Raw genomic sequence first — 18,572 nt, forward strand, 5'->3', positions numbered from 1 at the left:
CAGCCTCTCTGTGGTGCCACAGCAACCCAATGCAACATCAGACAGCGAGGCTTGCTACATTATTAACCAGAAATGGCCAAGAGGGGCCATCAAGGACGGTATTGTGGGCATGAGGGACGGAGTGAGAGGAAGAAAAGAGATTCAGGGGGAGTGCTAGTCCCAAACTGCTGGTTGTTACATTAAAAACTTCAGAGGGGAAACAGCACGTCCAGCTTTGACTGGACATGCATGACTGTACGTTTAAGTGGAGAGTAACACAAACAGTGCACAAACAGTGTGAGCATGAAAGACAGACAGACAGACAGAGAAAAAGAAAGAGAAAGAGCGAACCAGAGAGAGAGAAAGCGGTTACATTCAGCCAAATCCACAGGGGGATCAATAGGGAACATCTGGGTCTGGGGTGGACAAGGCGTCTTTTTTTTTTTGCAGGCAGTACATTGGCCTGACACCTCACCCACATTCTCTCTGGATTTGTACATGTGGGGAGGGAAGGGAGGAGAAATTGCTGTGGGGTGCGATCAGGCAAGGAAAGGTGTTTGCTTTTCTGCAGGCAAAATTTGCCTTCTCCAAAGCCAAGGATATATTACCAAGAGTGCTTGTAGCATTGTATTTCTAAGAAAATTGATTCTATTTTTAGATGAAAATATAATTTTTTTTCTTTTCCTTTTGCTGTTCTCTGTTTTCAACTAAGAGTCTACAGCCATGCTAGCAGCTCTGTGAGGCTGTAGGCACAGCAGTGCTTTGAGCCAAAAGCTAACACCAGTATTCTAATACTGTACTGTATAATATAAACAGTAAAAAATCCAACATACAGATATAATGTTCACCATGTTCACAATCTTAGTTTTTATCTCAGTGTTAGCATTAGAACATTTGCAAATTAGCAGTGCAGCTAAGGCTGATGGGAAAGTCACTTCAAGGAATGCTGTACCTGGAAAATGACCATTTTCATATCAACTAATCACCTTGTTACCCTGCTTTTTTTTAAATCCATGCATATACCTCCACAATGAATGACAAATCTGAAAAATGTGAAAATCCTTGATGATTTGAAGTAAATTGGTTCCATGCTTAACAGCGGCACTGAGCCACCAAGGCTTTTTGTTAAGGCAAACTTTCTAAGCTGAAAAAATCATGTAGTTTAAAAGTTGGGTAGCTGGATACACTGATAGGCCTTATGGTGGAACAGACCAGGGCAGGGGTGGATTAACCTGCAAGGGGGCTCCAGGGCAAAGTAGAGCTATGGCCCCCTACTGGCTCCCAACTTCTCCACACTTTGTGTGTATTTTGTATCTTGTTTCAAAAATCAGGTATGGTGCAAATTGCATAGACCACAACTGCCAGTTGCAATACTATTTTGCCTAAATCCCATAAAAAACAGCCAGCACTTCTGTTCTAAAACAATACTCTGCAAAATCACACCCTATGTCATATAAAATCCACTACAACTTCCCTGCTTGTGAAATCAATGCATTATATAGTGCACTGAAAAACTTCGACAGTTTAACAAAAACAATACTGACCACAGCGTGCATTTCTTTCTGCTAATAATCTCGCAATGCCCTGCCTTTTATGAATGCAAAAAAACCATTGCTATGTGATTTGACACCTGGCAATGATGACACAAATTGATGATGATCCATGAGTGCAAAACAATTGCCAATAATGTCACTTGATATTTAGCTTTAGTGGTGTATATTCCCATAACAAAATTTGTATGTTATATTATTCAAATATAATTGGCAGACAGTGTACCTGGAAAACTGGGATCAGAAAACTAAAATTAAACCATTTATAAACTAAAACAGAGAGTCTAGAGTAGACACATCATTGAGTTAAAAAAAAATCTTTTAGTTGGAAAACACGGAAAAAAAACTCTAGAAAGCCACAGTGATAAAGTAGTTGTCCAAATGAACAACAAATCAATAAACTTTATTTATCTGTTTCCATGCTTCATCGCTGGCCAAAACTCAGAAATCGTTATTATGTGTTTCATTGCATCTTTCAGTTATGGTTTGAATATCATTAAAAGAAATGCTGAAACGATTTCTCTATTGTATTAGCAGGAAATTTCATACAGTATCCTTGACAGTGCTGAACTATAGAACTCGACAGAGTCACAGCGACAAAAGAGAAACATCATCTATTCTTCATCAGGTAGTCGAGTCTCTGGCAGCCCACCCTACTTCATGAGCTTAGAGCTGAATGTACTCTGCTCAGTCTGCTCCGCACTTTAAAAAACACGGGGAAATACACAAATGTTGAACTGGAGAGGGACCGACAGAGAGAGAGCACAAAAAAGGGCTGGGGAGGACTGAAATGGAAAAAAGTAGAAGAGATGAGAGAGGCTGAAGTGGAGAGAAAGAGAGGGGAAAAACTAAAAAACAGAGAGAAAGAGAGTTGGAGGGTGGTTTACTCAGCGAGAGAGAGAGGGGGAGAGAGAGGAGGAGAGAGGAGAGGTAATGAGGCCAGTGACTGGCTTTACACCTCGTCTCTGTGGAAACTAATTGGGAGAGAGCTGGAGGGCACTAATTTGAGCACTCTGCTGGGTAAATGTAGTGCAACGAACTATGAAGGGTAAATCAATGTACTACCTCTCCCTACACCTCGCTTTTTCTCTTCCTCCACCTCAAACCCCCTCCTCCCATGATTGTTTCCTAATAAAAATTCCATTGACTTCAACTATGCTTGTGGGCATAAAGGTATCGACCTGGGTAGATATCATGCGTGCTGATGAGGTACAGCTCACCAGAGAGGACTTCGGCTAGTTAGCCGGCACAAAACATACTGAATCATCAGGACTCGAGATCTCTGTTCAATCAAACTGGCACCATGAGGAGTCGGCATGTGGCACAGTTCCTCCTGAGCTCAGCTTTACTGTACATACTGCAAGGTTGTAGTACTGTATGATCGGCCAGTGCATTTCCCATCAGTCCAGAGATGTAAGTATCAGAGGGATCCAATGATAGAAAAGCAGCACCTTGTAAAGTATTACGTACAGCATGTGTGTGTTCTCTTCCAGGGCGGTATGCTGTCTGATGGGAGAAAAGGAAACAGAATGTATAGTTACCCCCTGTAGTGAGCCAAAGGGTGGCTGAACAAGGAGCCAGAATTTGGGAGGTCTTAAGGGGAATAATCCTCACCCTCAGGCTCGGGGATATAGCAGGCTTTTCAGCTGCACATAAGAGAGGAGCCTAGCTCTCATCAACATACACAGTCAGATTCAACAAAAGAATAAAAGGAAACAAAGACGGAGCTATGTGCTTTAATAGAAGGAAAAGTTTCAGCGCTTGGGTATTCACCAGATACAGTAGATCTGTTGTAGTGCATGTATATAATACATGGTGTTGGAAATATATAATGAAAATGACTAAAAAGTTGTGAAAAGAATGCACTACACTGAGTGATTATGTGTTTGTCTAACATCACCTTTCATTGTGGTACTAGGAGGATGCTGATCTGCTCCGTTCAGCGCCATCTGCCCCCCTCTCTCTGCGACTGTGCCTTGCAGCTCGGCCCCCTGGGAAATAGCTGTGGATAAGTTATTCAATTAGAGGGGCATTATTGGCCCGCTCTCTCAGAGGACAGAGCTGATGATGCTGTGATTATACCGCTCTGCATTCCTTTATGGCTCGGCACCCTCTGTCTGTGTGTGTGTGCGTGTGTGTGCGTCCTGAGACGTCTACACGCGCACAATTTTGCAGCAGTGTGTGTTTCTGATTGTGTGTTACAGCAAATCACCAAATAATGTTTGTAGGGTGAATGGCTGTGGAGTGGAGGTGGGGGGTTAACAAAAAAAGAGGTCTATCAGAGATGCTTGGGTGATTTCAAATGAGCCCATCTGAGTCTGAACTGAAATACACACTCATACGACACATATGGGCTGACCACGCATCGTCTCGGAGAGGAAGGAGACGTGCCCCTTCTGAGTGACTAATCAGTGTGAGATGGAGAGTCTCAACAACTCCCACTGGCTTTCACTGATCAGTTCTTTTTAAAATGGTACAATTACAGTAGATGTGTTACCATATGAATGATTGACATCGTGATTTCTTGATAATAGTAAGGAATCCCAAACACAAGTTTTTCAGATTCACACTGGAGTCAAGGGATTTCTTTTGTCTCCGGATTTTTGGTCAGAACAAGAAACAACACCGTTCAAGACAAAGAAATGGAAGGATGGACATCTCAGCAGGCCAACAAACAGGCCCACACACCCAAATCCAAACACATACCCGTCTCTGCGGACCAGTGAGGTGGTCTTTAAAGTGCTGCCATGATGGGTCTGCCCTATCTGCCCAGTGCAGGCCCACAGATGCCCTCCCAGGGGGACAGGCTAGAGGGGAACAGGGCAGCGGGCCTGGAGCCTCATCTGCTCTGCCCAGAATACAAATAGGTCAGTGTGTGGTGGGAGAGGAGGAGCACAGGGAGGGACACACACACACACACACACATACACGGACACACTGACCATGAACAAGAAGGGGTCCTGCCAGCTGAATTCCTCCATTGGCCATGATGGGAAGGGCCATCTGGTATCAATGTGGGGAAGTCAAGCAAGCTTGTGAGAGCACACACATTTACACCCACACACACAGCGGACGTGATTGTGTGTCTTGAAGAGATTCGGGGTAGCACCTGAACATCATGTCATGAACCTCGCATTCAGAGTCTCCAATCCCCTTTCAATAGTGAGATACAAGCCGTGTTTCCATTAAAGTCAAACTGAATTTTGAAGCAAAATTCTGAAATGTCTAATTGAAGAAAATAAGGGACGTTTCCATCATCTAGTTTAGAAGAATAAACAAAGCTGCATAAACATACTTTGGTCAAAACATGGCAGTGTAATGTATTGCTGCAGACTAATCTGTCAGTAAACATTAGAAAAAGATGAGAAAGAGAGAGAGAGAGAGAAAAAAACAACACATAAGATGATGATAAAAGATGTTGCTAATCAGACAACTTTAGCCACGCACAAGAGAAAATGGAGAGAAGACTTCAGGAATTGGATTCAATTGCGTCTTATCCAGCAGAGCAGAGTACAGCTTATCAGTCATGAGTTAAATGTTTGATACGTCAGTCATAAGTAATTCGTAAAAAGTTTTCATCTCTCATATAGTACATTAACTATTTTTCGAAAAAGACAAAAAACACTTTCTTTCTCCGAAGGTTTTATTGAATTTTGGTGTTTCCATCAAGCTTTTTAATGCTAATCTTCATAATGCACAGATAAATTTAGTTGATGGAAAAAAGGACTAATGTCATCTTTTACCCCTCCAACTAATATATGCGTGCATGCATTCGTTAATTATTAATAATTTACAGTCAAATTTGAAAAAAAAAAAAGTATGAGCATTTATTGGAAGGTTTCTTACATTAAACTTTTTACAGAGGACCAAACTAGAGAGCAATTCAAGCCAATCCTTCTTAAATAACACTAGTTAGATTGTTATTATTATGTTAGTGAATGTATATGCATTACAGCTTTAGCAACAAGAAACATGACAGAAACCTGGAACTCGTTACCTTTACACGGACTTCTAACTCCCATAGATTACACTTCCAAACACTCCGGGACAATGTTTAATCCCTGTGTTGACCCTGCTTTTATGACTGCAGTTTAATTTAATTTTCGCAGCACTGGGCTCAATTTTTCACATTTCTCCTGTTTTGGAAATTCCTGGAAGTAAGAAAAACTTTAGCCGGGGTAAAAATAGACATTGTTTGGCTGTGATGTAATCCTGTGGCCGTATCCTGAAGTTTTCTTTCTGCTGCTGGTGCGGGCTTAACATATTGCTGAAAAGGGAAACTGATTTATTTTGGCTTAATATCAAAACCCTAGCCTGATGAGGGAAGGCTTGCACAGGGTAAATCAAGTAGAAAATAAGCAGTGTTGAATTATTTTCAAAAGCCAGCATGCTATTAGGCCGGAGCAGGCCTGTGGCAGCAGCTCATGAAAAGAAAACATTTCTGGGTTTTCCATCATACAATTTCTTGTTCTTAATATCAGCACCTCTGCTAGATACATAAACTGTCAGAAGGACACAGAGAGCTTTACATCAGCCTGTAAAGAAACATGTTTAAGTCCTCTGCTGTACTGTATATCAGCCAGCGGCAATGCATGAGCACAAGAGAGTTGAAGAGGTCTGCATAAGGACTACTGTTCATGTAGTTAGTGCCGATGTTTCAGACACTAAACTATAAGTTACAGAGATGGATCTGGAAATGAACCTTCAGCCTTGGAACGAGGAATTGATTTGTCTCCAAGACATCCACATCCTCTCAGTGAGACACAGCAATTGAAATTATTACGACTTGAGCCTCCCCTTCTGCTCTTGCATTAGAAAGATAAGTTCTGCATCATGGCTTGCGAATATCTAAAGCATCCTTGTCTCCACCCACCACAGTCTTATGTCTGGAAAAAAATCATTTGTTGTGCAGCAATCTGCGTCTTTTTGATTAACACCCCCATTCTACTTCCTTGGCGTGCCCCCGCCTCACCTCTCTTTCTTCCTCCTTCTCCCTCTACGCACATCCATCTCTATGATTATTTAAACGGGTGCCAGAAAAACACTGTGACCCGTCTAATTTGGACTGTGTGAGAGCGTAGAGAGGAGAGAGGGGCCCTGCGATTTTCCACACTCCCTTTTACTGAGCGGGGAAGTGGCGGGTGAGAGAGAAGCTGTTGCCATGGCTACCTGCTGGCAGCTTCTGTCCTTGTGTTTGGAGAGCACTGGCTGTTCCCTCTCTACCCAACGCCTGGGAGGGACTGGAGGGAGGTGAGGGAGAGTGGAGGGAAGGAAGGAGGTGAGGAAGGGGAGAGTCTGGGAGGGGTCGAGCTGCCAAAGGGGAACAACACGAGGTCTCGCCGCAACAAAACCAAAGGGCTGCTGGCTGGGAAAAGAGCAACAAAAGAGCAACACTGAGGGTTCTGGTGGCTGATCAGCCTCTGCTCCACACACACAAACACACACACACCAGTGTTGATGACAGGCTTGACAGCAGTGGGGGATGTGGAGGAGTGGCAGTGGATAATTGCTTCAATCCTGCCATACAATTCAGGTGTCTCCATTGCCATGTGAGGAGGCTTATCTCTCAGTCACTGCTTGTCGTATCTTCTGGTTAAAACTCAGCAGAGCAGAGTAAACCAGAAGATTGATATTCTCATGAGCACATTATTACAGGTTTAGTTGGAGTAGCTGCCGCTGATGCCACAGGAAACCCTCCCCACATAAGTGACAAGGTGTTGCATTTTCACCTGGTGGTTTCTCCAATGTTCAACCTCTTAATGGTCTTCCTTTCTTCTTCTCCTTCTTCTTCTTCTTCTTCTTCTTCTTGTGTGTACATAGTCCACCCCTAACAATATGGGATTTTTGAGGGCCATGCTAATGCTGATTTTAGAGGGGAGTAATTAATCGATAACCGATATCTGATATGGTGGTGATTTTTTTGAGCTGAAATGAAAACAGACCTTTTTTATGTGGATTGTGTGCCAATTTTTCACCACTGTGCAAATTCTACTTTCTCAAGCATAAAACTTTATTGAATAATATTTAACGTTGTTATACATCATTTTACATTATACAAAGAATGTATTATATATATAAGTACTGTTCAAGTCAATTGCTGACTATTTATATGTGTGTGTGTGTATATATATTATGTGTGTGTGTGTGTGTACATATATGTATACACACACACACACACACACACACACACACACACACACACACACACACATCTATATCGACATGCCTCAGATAGGCATATATCAGCGGATAAATATCTGTCAACTGATATATCTGTCAGGCTCTAGTACATACGTGACGCAGGTATTTCAGGGTGGCTTCAGTGTTGCAGGCTCCACCCTGGGTCTAGCCACCCAGTAAGCTGATCCAGGTAATGGATAGCTATGGAATGGACATAATACGGAGCTAGCAGTTTTAAAACACACAGGTCTCCTTGTTACTTTCCTAGCTACCCTTTCATCCTCTTAAGCTCTGGAGCTATAGTTACCTTGTCAGCTAATCCAAACTATTTCCGTCCCTTTTTGTTTGTCTTATCTTATTTGCAGAGTAAAAAAATGTGCAAGGCCTGCTCCAGGCACCCCCTTTCCTTAAATGTGTTTCTGTGTCTATGCTGCTATTTTGTGTCTGTCTGTATTGGTGTTAAAGTTCATCCTCGGAGTGTGTGTGTGTGTTAGAGCTTTGCGGTTGCTATTAGACACAGCGTGCGGAGGCCCTGGTGGTCATGCTGAAGCGTCCCCCTCCCCGCCTCCGCTCCCCCCCGCCCTGGCAGGAGGCTGACCTTGGCAGGGCCTGACAGAGAGCTGGCCTGGAGGGGGATCCATGGAGCTCCACGCCAGCCCACTGAGCCAACCCACTGAGCCAACCCACTCAGTCTGTGCAGGTGTACTGACGCCTGGACAAACACATGCACGCACACACACACACACACACACACACACACACACATGCATGCATAGCCACTAGACCAGGGGTGGCCCCTTGAGCAAGCAGATGTCCTAACGCTCCATTTCTCCGCGTTACCTTTCTTCTGGATTTCTCTGATTCTCATTCCGTCTTCTATATCATTTTCATTTCTTATCTTGGTTTCTGCTCTCCTTTCAGCCATTTTATTACAAAGGTACACGTTGGAAATCAAAGGCAATTGAAATGTTGGCTAAGAGTTACATTCCAAGATTGTGTTTTATTTTCATGCACCAAGACCATTTTAGCTATTTACGTCTGTCTTTGCTGTCAGTTTAATGAAGCAGCTGATGTCACAAATCATACAGTGCTGCATGCTAGGAATCTATTAGTCAATGACAGATGCACATGAATAAATAGATGTATAAATGTATGTGTAAATCAATAATTTACTCTACATAGCTCTCCTCACCACTGTTCCCTTCCATAATATCCATGTATCAGAATATTGTATGACTTAAGAGAGGCCAATACATCTGGGAAGGTGGATACATCTGACGTGGTGGTCCCAGTGGAGGTATAAACCTAAGATCAGCCAGGCACTGATGTGGTACAGTGCATACTCCTGAGTTATACCGTATGCACTGCATCCGTTCCCATATACCATCACTTGGCATCATTCGCTGTGAACTTTCAGCATGTTTTAAAAGAAAAATCATCAAAATTACATTGAATTACCTCAAAGTCTCCAAGGCATTGCATCATATGAGAAAAATAAAAGAATAAAGGGAAGAAAGCAATCATTATGTTCTATTTAATAAAACCCAGACATGTTTGGATTGTGTGATCAGGAACTAAAAGGACGTGTAATCACTCTCAGTCATATAACGTATGTTCTATATACTGTATATACAGTCTATTTCCTGTTCATTATGCTTCGACACCAAGGCATCAAATAAATATGTCAAACAAGAACAATATAGAGGTACATAAGAGAGTTTGACAGGAGATAAAAGTCAAGACTGTTTACAGAGGAATGAAGAATTGTAATGCAATCGGTTGTTGATTTAGTTAATTCCTTGTGTCAAAAGTCTATTTAGGCCCCCCCACCACGAAAAAGAGTTGGGTTTTTGTTTGTTACTTAAATGTTTGACCTTCACTGTGCAGAATGATGTCTGCAGAGTTTGACACAAGAAGGTTTGTTTTTACATTTTACTGAAGAGGAAAAGTTTCTCTGTGTTCACCTTAATGAACCTTATTTCAGTTTTAAAGGAACAGTTCACAATTACTAAATTACTAAATAAAGTGGGGTTGAATGATATAATTCATAGACTTTTAGATTGGCACATAGAACAACATTTTAAAACTGCACAAAAACCGATGCCTCCCTCATGTCATCCATCATCTCCAATTCAATTCTAAAGCATAAATATTGTGCATGTTGGTAGACTGGGCGATAAACTGGAAATAATATACAAGTCATTCAAAACAATGAATTATACAATATGTTTTGAAATCACACATAATCAGCCCACTAACTTAATATTTTGAAAAATATTAAAGCAAAATTGCTTTACTTGCACTTAATACTAGCACATGCTGTTAACTGCTCCGTCCTCTTGTGGGATAAATGATTCAATATGCTTAAATGAGTTAATTTGTTGCAATTTGTATGATAAGAGGTCTCAGCTCAAAATAACTGAGCACAGGCATGAGTAAAAAGTGAGTAATGTAGCTGCTGTTTTAAATGATATCACAAATTTAAAAACCAGATCTTTTGTACAACATATGTAGAATGCAACAGCTGTAAAGGATGATATTTGTTGTTCTGGTTGTTTAAGGGATTAAAGGTTTGTTAAATACTTTATGGGATTATCTGTGTTTTCAAAGGGGGTTCCATTTAAATCAGACTGGGACTTCCTGCTCTTTCAGAGGAGCCAGATTAACTCTAAAACTACATACATATTTTAGCATTGACAATTTTTAACGCCCAAGTCAGGCAGGTCATCTCCAGATTTGCACTATTCTGTTTCAGTATATCATTAAATGCATAATATCATACACATGTGTTTCTTATTTGTTGTCTTATATACAATACTACAAAGCTAAGAGCTACAGATCATTAGCCTGCTGAATAGTTAGAATACTGAAAAAAAAGAAGCCAATTCTGATTTAAAAGTTATGTCCACATCAAAAAGTATCAATGCATGTATCATGTAGAGTTAATAACTCATTATACTGCACAACTTTAAAACAATTCCAGAATAACAAGTCTTCAGAGCTACCTGCAGACCTGCACAGACTCATTCACAATCAACAGGTGACAGAACAAACAAAAAAATGCAAAAAAGGAAGAAAGTCCTGAGGAGGTCCTGAGTCTGTGACTACTCACTGTGTCTGCAGACAACAGCAAAATACACAGCAGCTTAGAGTGCAGGCAAAGCTGCAAAGCACATCAACCGCTGCACAGCAAGGAGACAAATACTTAGCTGAATGATTAGAAGGTGTTAGAAAATGACACTGTTTAAGACTTACACTCGCGATAATCAATCACACATATAAACTCACTTTACTTTGTCTGCGTTACCATAACAAATGATGACATTTCACCTGTCGTCCATTGTGTGACGTCATTGTCAGACTGACAACGGCCAGGTTATTTTTTTTTAACTGCTTTACTGTTATTATTACCAATCTCATTATATTGCTTGGTAAATTTCATATACAAAATTTGCTAAATCATCCCCATGTTTAACAGTTTTTCCACTTGATGTTATTACAATATTGCAGTCTCTGGAGCATGTAAACAACAAGAAAAGGGTGTCTACAAAACATTATTATAACCAATTATTTGGTAATCTGTTTAGCATATAATGATAATTAACATTTTTTCTCTTTGTCTTTGTTAGGGGCTGCGGACAGGCTGTTACAAGAATAAAAAGTAAAATTAAAGTAAATTTGCCCTTTGCACTTAGACATGTCTGGAGGGTATACTTGATTGCTTATACTTGATCTTTTATTGTTATTGCACATTAATATTTATTCAATAAAATCTGGGCATGTAACAAAGAATTTAACCTTTTAAACTGGAAGAGTTGCCCTAGGGTGTATATATTTTACATAATCCACTTAATGAAACTGTTACCACCAAAGGATTCTTTTTTTCTTGTTTTCTACTTTTGACACAAAATAAACAAACATTCGATGTGATATAATACATTATGTATTACTATATGGATTAATAGGCTGCTGAACATCTCTGACTGTAGCTTGAGGCTTTCTTGAGTGATATTGTTACATGTTTTTGTACTGACTGACACATGCTGCAACAAATAAAAAATATTTTCTGCTTGAGCAAAGCAAACACGACACCTTGTTGTGAAATGTAATCATATGTGAATTGTGGATTGGATTGGGTGCAGCCGTGAGATACAGCATTGGCTTGGGGTTTCTCAGATTTCAAACAACACTGAAGAGTTCTGCACATTTTGGCAAAATCAAGCAGAAACACAAATGTCAGTGCGATTGTACAAAATGTCAGAATGGAGCCTTGCATCAAAAGATATTGTGCAATGCACTTTAGTGGTACCCTTCTTTGGCAAGCCTGTGTAATTTCCAACACACAGTAAGAGAGTCATGACATGCATCATTCCCCAAAGTTTTGTTGGAGATATTGCGCATGACAGGCGGGCAGACAGACGAAACAGGCTGGGGCCAATCCATTGTACTTCTCAGATTTCATTCTGGAGGACAAAAAAACCTTGACTTGTGAAGCTGAGAGCAAGCACTTCTCATTTTGTGTATGTGGCCCTATTGTGTTGGGCATTCACAGTGGGAACAGAGTGGGACTGCTGTGGATAAAGAGAAGCTCCAGAGATAAGCACTTCATTGCCTAGAAACCGGGGCGGTCTGACAGTGTGAATTTTTTTTTTTTTTTTGTCCACCCTACTGTCAAGGTTTCAAGTTGATTCTTCGCTCTCAATTTTCCTGCAGCCAAGTTGCTTTTTTTTTTTTTTTTTAAAGTCCTTTCAATGTTGTTACTCTTTCAGTATTCTATTCAAAGCCCCTGCAAAATAAAATGAATGCAAAAGTGTGTCTACTTCTTTGAGATTGAAATGAAAAGAATGGCAAATATATGTATTAATAAAGTGATATCGCCTAACTCAACCAACAGTAAGAGACCGCTCTCTGTTTCTTGAGTGTTTTTCTCCCCCCTGTTCCCACTCCCTCCCTCCCTCCCTCCCTCCCTCCCTCCTGACTGTGCAGTAACAGGTTGTGTTTAGCTTCTCTGCTCCCTACTTCCTCGTCTGGCATGTCTGTTCTTTCAGTCCAGAGTCTAAAGTTCAGCCAGAGACAACAGGAAGGGAGCATCACATCGCTCACTCGCAGCATTTCACAACACACACGCACACATTCTTTTTTCCATCCATTTTTACTAAGACAAACACAGGCTTCCTTTGCACAGTAAGAATACTCGCCCCCTCAGTGTAGAAATTTAGTGTGTGACTAAATGATGAATGGTGTTACAATAATTTGATGAGATTGGGTCAGATGATGCAAGGGAGAAGTGTGTAATGATAATGCTCTTGATGATGTCTTACAGCTTATTATGCTGCTGCACAAATGATGCCCCCAGACACCCACACTGTCTTTGAACTGCTCCCACTTCTCCCCCTAGGGTGACACATCAGCAACCTATCCGGAGTGGGCGTTGCCTTGGGAGAGGTGTCTCTGGTGTTTAATAAGCCCTACTAGGTGGCTGAAGCTGAGAGCTCTGACGCGAGCAGTCAACTTCCTTCGTATCCCACCCTTTCCACGCCTGATCCCTTCCCCGTATCCTCAGACCATCTCCCGTCTTCTCTCTCTCATTCTTCCTCCTCTTCATCCTCTCCTCAACAGATCTCTGTAGCTTCCTCCCCTCTTTCTCGTCCACACTCCTCCCTCGAAGCGCCTGTTTGCGCTCCTCTCTGCCTGCCTGCCTTCAACACATGCCAGGACTCCTGGGGCACGAGTTACACAGTGAGGATTTCATTTGAAAGAGCTCCTCAGGACGTCATTATAAGGATCATCACCGGGCCTTGCGGCTGACGTTACATTAGTGTTCCATCACACACAGAGCCATCAAAGCGCCTATTAACTAGCCAGCCCTCTCATCGTGTAAAACTGAAATTTTGTCTTGATTGGTAATGTTATATTAATCTGCAATTGACCGTTCTCACGTATGAATGCACTCAAGACTGTGTGATAAGTAACCATATGTCTGTAATATGAAGTGTCAGTGGTTTAATGGCATTGTGCAGATTCAATGATTGCTTGAAATTGAACTAGATAGAGAGTATGTCAGATTGTGCAGAGAAGAGAAGTTTAAAAGTGTTTTGCAACTAAAACAGCATGTTGCATTGGCTTAATATTAGGGTTGTAATGATAAATCAACTGGATCAATATATCAACCCAACATTGTCAATGCAAAGTGGTAGGATCGATCAATTTGATCATCTATAAGATATGTCTTTATTTTGAAATTTTCACTGTATATGTATTCTTTTTATTATAAGGATTACATTTAATTTAAATATCTGGAAGAGATCAGTAGCAACATATTTAAATCATATTTGCTTTTTGTGAGTTAATATATATTGAACTGACTGTGTTAAATTGTAATATGTTATCCTCTTATATTGAGCACAGCCACCTGAATTGAATAATTTAACTTTTTTGGTATCAGTAAATATCATATTGGTCTCCAAAGAATCTATATAATATCACATTGTGATTGTCATTTCGACCCCTAGGCTATTATATCTCTATATTCTCCTCAGTTACATGTGATTTTATCTTTTTTTTGCCACATGTTTAGGTGTTATCTCTTAAATTTGCAACATGTTCCTGCTCATTTCTAAGAAAAAAAGCATGCCATCTTGTTGTGAAAGGATTTGTATCTAAAACAAAAAAGGGGACAGTGAGCATTTAGCTGTGTGTTCAACGTCAGTACAATTTTACACAATTGCAGTGCTGTTAAGTGCTGTTCTTACGGTGTGATTGGTCGGTAGGTGGCTACACTTGTGGGTATTGTAGTAGGTGTCATGGAAACACACACAAAAATGATTTTTTTTTAGCTTCACTGAAAACAGAAATGATTTAACACAGCTTTATTTCAGCCCTATTTAATAAAAAAGGGTTGGGACTAATGTAAAACTAATTAAAAATGGTATCAGCTATAATATTGTTTTAAAATGATTTTGTTTTGGCAACATAAAACTCCTGATGCACTTACACAACTCTATTAAAATGCTTAAAAATGTGCTTAAAACAACTTCAAATCCAGATTTAGCCACCTTTCTATAGTTGATTGGTGTAATCTTCATTTATATCCCATCATAATATACACATCCCTCTTGTCCATTATTCTGTCCATCCATTCATTCAACAGACTCCTCTTCCCATTGGACTCATGGAGCCCCTCCCATCCATGCAGCCACTAAATTCACTTCTTAATTCACCCGTATACAATCACCCAGCCATCCCTCTATCCTGCCTATCCAACCTTATTAATCTCATCCTCCGTCCCTTTCGTTCCATCCTCTCATCTCCACCCAACCATTTTATCCTCCATTCATTGCAAACAGAAGACATACAGTATCTGAAGTGAAACAGAATGAATATTAAGTGGGTAGCATTTGGACCAGGCTCACTGTACTACTGTAAATAGTTTTTTTCCCTCCCTCCTTCTCTCTCTCTCCCTCTCTCTCCATCATCTCTGGCTCTCTCAATCATAACTCTCCAGCTCCACAATGAAGCGGCATGTAGAGTGGTATGAGCTCCATCAGCCATGCAGATGAGTCCTGCTTCCTTTACCTTAATTAGAGCTCCCGGGGGACTGGCTGTGGGCGCTGAGCAGCATCAGCATCAGCCTCTCATACCACAGAGATACCTTTCATCAAGCTGGAGAACACCAGGAGGAAAAACTGACATGGGCACAGTGGCTCAGGCACTGCACGGAAGAGGTTTTAAAAGCAGTCATTATTGGGAAATGTTCCAGGGTGTTATTCAAGGCTGCCCATTTAAACTAGCAGGCAGATCTGTGGCATTTTACCACCACAACAGAAATAGTAGATATATTATTCATACAAACCTCAAAGAAATATCTGGTGAGAAATTTGGACCGCAACTTGTTAGAGCTGAAATGATTAGTTGATTCACCGAACAGTCGATCAGCAGAAAATGAATCTGCAACACTTTTGATCATAAATAAATTATTTGGGAATTTTTTAGAAGTAAAAATGCCCCAAAATCTATTTTCGGAAACAAGCAAACTGAATATACCAACTTTGATGCAATATTCGCAGCATTTTCTGACATTTTAAAGAGCAAAAGATTAATAAAAAAATAATAATAATAACTGATCAATTCAATATTTAATTAATTGATAACAGATTGGTTTCCACCCTAATGTATATAGCCTATTCATCATTTAAAGTTTTGCTAATAATAATGAATTAATAAATTACATATTTTAATATGAAATTATTTTTAATCTACAAATCAAATCATAAATCTAAATCAAATCAAAATCACACATACCTGGACTATATAATATAATATATATATAGTATATATAGCTATACAATATATAATGCCATTATTGCCAATACCAATTAGTCTATGGATTAATAATTTGATCTATCAAACCTTTTTTTTAAAAAGGGGAAATACCTCAAACTATTTTCTAGAGAAAAGTGTGACTTCAGTGACGTGCTTCTTCCCCTTTACAAATCGTCTAACATATAAATATGTTCAGTTTAATAATATATGACTCAAATTTGGGGATTTTTTTGCTTGAAAAATAACATAAACGATTGGTTGTTCATTTAAGTATTTTCCTACCCACTAAAGGAACCATTTTTTTTCAGCTAATTACGCTATACAATGTTTAAATTAACATATTTAAAACTATTTGACTATATTTACAACTATCAAAAACAAACTTCTGTATTTTTTTAATTAAATAAACAAACAAAAAAATAAAAAAGAGCTGTTTCCCCCTTTCCCCCCCCGTCCACCTTCCTCTCCGTCCCCTTTAAACGGGGAGGTGCTCCGGTGCTCACCCCCAGCCCGGGGCTCTCCGCTGCGCTCCGGGTGGGGAAGAGAAGGAGTTCGGGCTGGCTTAGAGCGGACGCGTCGGAAACCTCCCCGGAGGGGCCCCGTGTAATTCGATGCATGCTGTTAAAGCTTAGAGTATATTGTCTTCCCTTTGCTTATGAAGCCTCCACCCACCGGCCCACCCTACATTTAGCGGATCATGTGACTCGGGTAAGTCATTTGCAAGTACAACAGTTCTCTGTGCGCTCCCATTCATTTCCTGAGAACTGCCTGAGCCGAGCAGCTGAGAGGCAGAAGGGGAGGGAGCTGCTCACTCACATACACTCACACTCACTCACTCACTCATACACACATTGCCACACACACACACACACACACACACACACGCACACACACACATACACATACACACACACACACACACACACACACATACACACGTACATACACGCAGAGTGAGAGGAGAGGAGAGGAGAGGGAGAGGAGGAGAGGAGACAGAGAGGATTGTAGAAAGGAAAACAGACTCCACGGCTCTGCAGCTTCTGACAAGGTCTGTGCATTTTTTCGTCCTGTTCCTCTGCTGGCTGCTGCTAGTGTGCTTCATTTGTCACGTTGCGGGGCTTTGTGCTTGTGTTCAGTGCGTCTCGTTCAGCTGTCATTTCCCTGTCAAAGCAGATGACAGCTCTGATCACCTATGGCATTGTGTTTGGTGTGTGTCAGTGGGGGGAAACAAGAGACCATGCATGGTGCTGCCTGGACCTGAAACACCTATTCCCAATGCAAATTCACAAACTGTCATGACAGGAGAGAGAGAGAGAGAGAGAGAGAGAGAGAAAAAAAAAAGTGATTATACACTGAGTGATCGTGGGCATGAGCAGCATCCTGACTTTACAGTGCCGGCACCGGTTGTATAATCTCATATATCTCACTTATTCACTTCTAAAGAAACTTCAGGACGTATCAGCTGAGCAGTGTAGCCTTGTAGAGTAAGAGTGTCTTAGTGGGGTAATATAAGAGTGTGAAGTGAGACAGCACCAAACTCTCTCTCAGCACTTCTCGCTGGAAAAAAGTTTGCTGCTTGTCAGAGTTTTGTGCATGCCTTAAGAGAGTTGTGTGTGTGCATGTGTGGGTGTGCATTTGTGTGAAGCATTGTGGTGTGTGTATGTGAGAGAAAGAGACAGGCTTGTTTGCCTACTGTTGCCCAGTGTAGCAGCTTAGAGACAGAGAATCGAGGCTGTTAGCAACGGGTTAAACATTAGGAGGCTCGGGTAGCGGAGGAAGGACACTGGGGGGAGGTGTGTGTGTGTGTGTGTGTGTGTGCGTGTGTGTGTGTGTGGGAGTGTTGCAGGGGTGGTGTCTTGGATGTCATCGGCAGCGCTCTCACTTCCAGGGTAATAGTCATTGGTATTGATGGGTGGCTGTCAGAAAGGCAGAGAGCCACCAGGTTGGGGAGAGTGGCCGGGGGCTGGCCCTTGGCTGTTATTTTCAATTACAGGGGACCAGGGCAGAGCTGACAGCAAAGGCATTTGTACATCCAGTTAAGGGGGAGGAGGTGGGTGTGTGTGGAGGGGGAGTGGTGGCTCGAGGAGGCAGAGAGGGGCGGGAGGGAGGGAGAAAGGTGGGAGGGGGGATGAGACTCTGGCCTCTGCTCCTGGGTTTGATGTGGAAACTGAGCACTGACCTCTGTGACTTTACCCCCGCATCGTGGAGAGGCCCTGTCTTGCCTTTAACTGTGTGACAGCCGTAGGGTGTGTGTTTGTGTACGTTTATGTGGGGGTCTCGCCTGCAAAAAAAAAGGGAAAAAGGAAGAGGGGGGTTGTATCATGTGTGGATGAGACCCCCTGCAGCTCACGGATGTTCAGCGAGCGAGATTAGTGCCTATTTAAACTCTCACTTAAATCCATTTACAAAGGGGCCTTCTCCCTGGTCATGAATAAGCAGGCTGATATTACCACATATGTAGAGGAGACTCTGCACACAGTGAAGAAGAATCATATTAGAACTCTGAAATGGGCACGAGAGGGTGATATTTCCTGAAAATAA

The 18,572-nt window shown here is 41.4% G+C and overlaps 1 protein-coding gene across 3 annotated transcripts in view; it reads left to right on the forward strand.

Annotated features, from left to right (window-relative positions):
- Positions 1-16,594: 16,594 nt before the first annotated feature.
- The window catches only part of klf12b (Kruppel like factor 12b), a 44,342-nt gene continuing 42,364 nt past the window's right edge, over positions 16,595-18,572 (forward strand). The window contains exons 1-2 of one of the 3 annotated variants that reach the window (XM_059342625.1): positions 16,596-16,739; position 17,920. In XM_059342625.1, the coding sequence (XP_059198608.1) occupies positions 16,647-16,739; position 17,920 (94 nt within the window). In that variant the 5' untranslated portion in view covers positions 16,596-16,646. Of the gene's footprint in view, positions 16,740-16,935; positions 17,080-17,919; positions 17,921-18,572 lie in introns of those variants that run through there. The other 2 variants (XM_059342622.1, XM_059342621.1) reach the window with 2 other exon arrangements.

Source organism: Centropristis striata, chromosome 10, assembly GCF_030273125.1.
Source record: "Centropristis striata isolate RG_2023a ecotype Rhode Island chromosome 10, C.striata_1.0, whole genome shotgun sequence".
NCBI classification, from domain to species: domain Eukaryota; kingdom Metazoa; phylum Chordata; class Actinopteri; order Perciformes; family Serranidae; genus Centropristis; species Centropristis striata.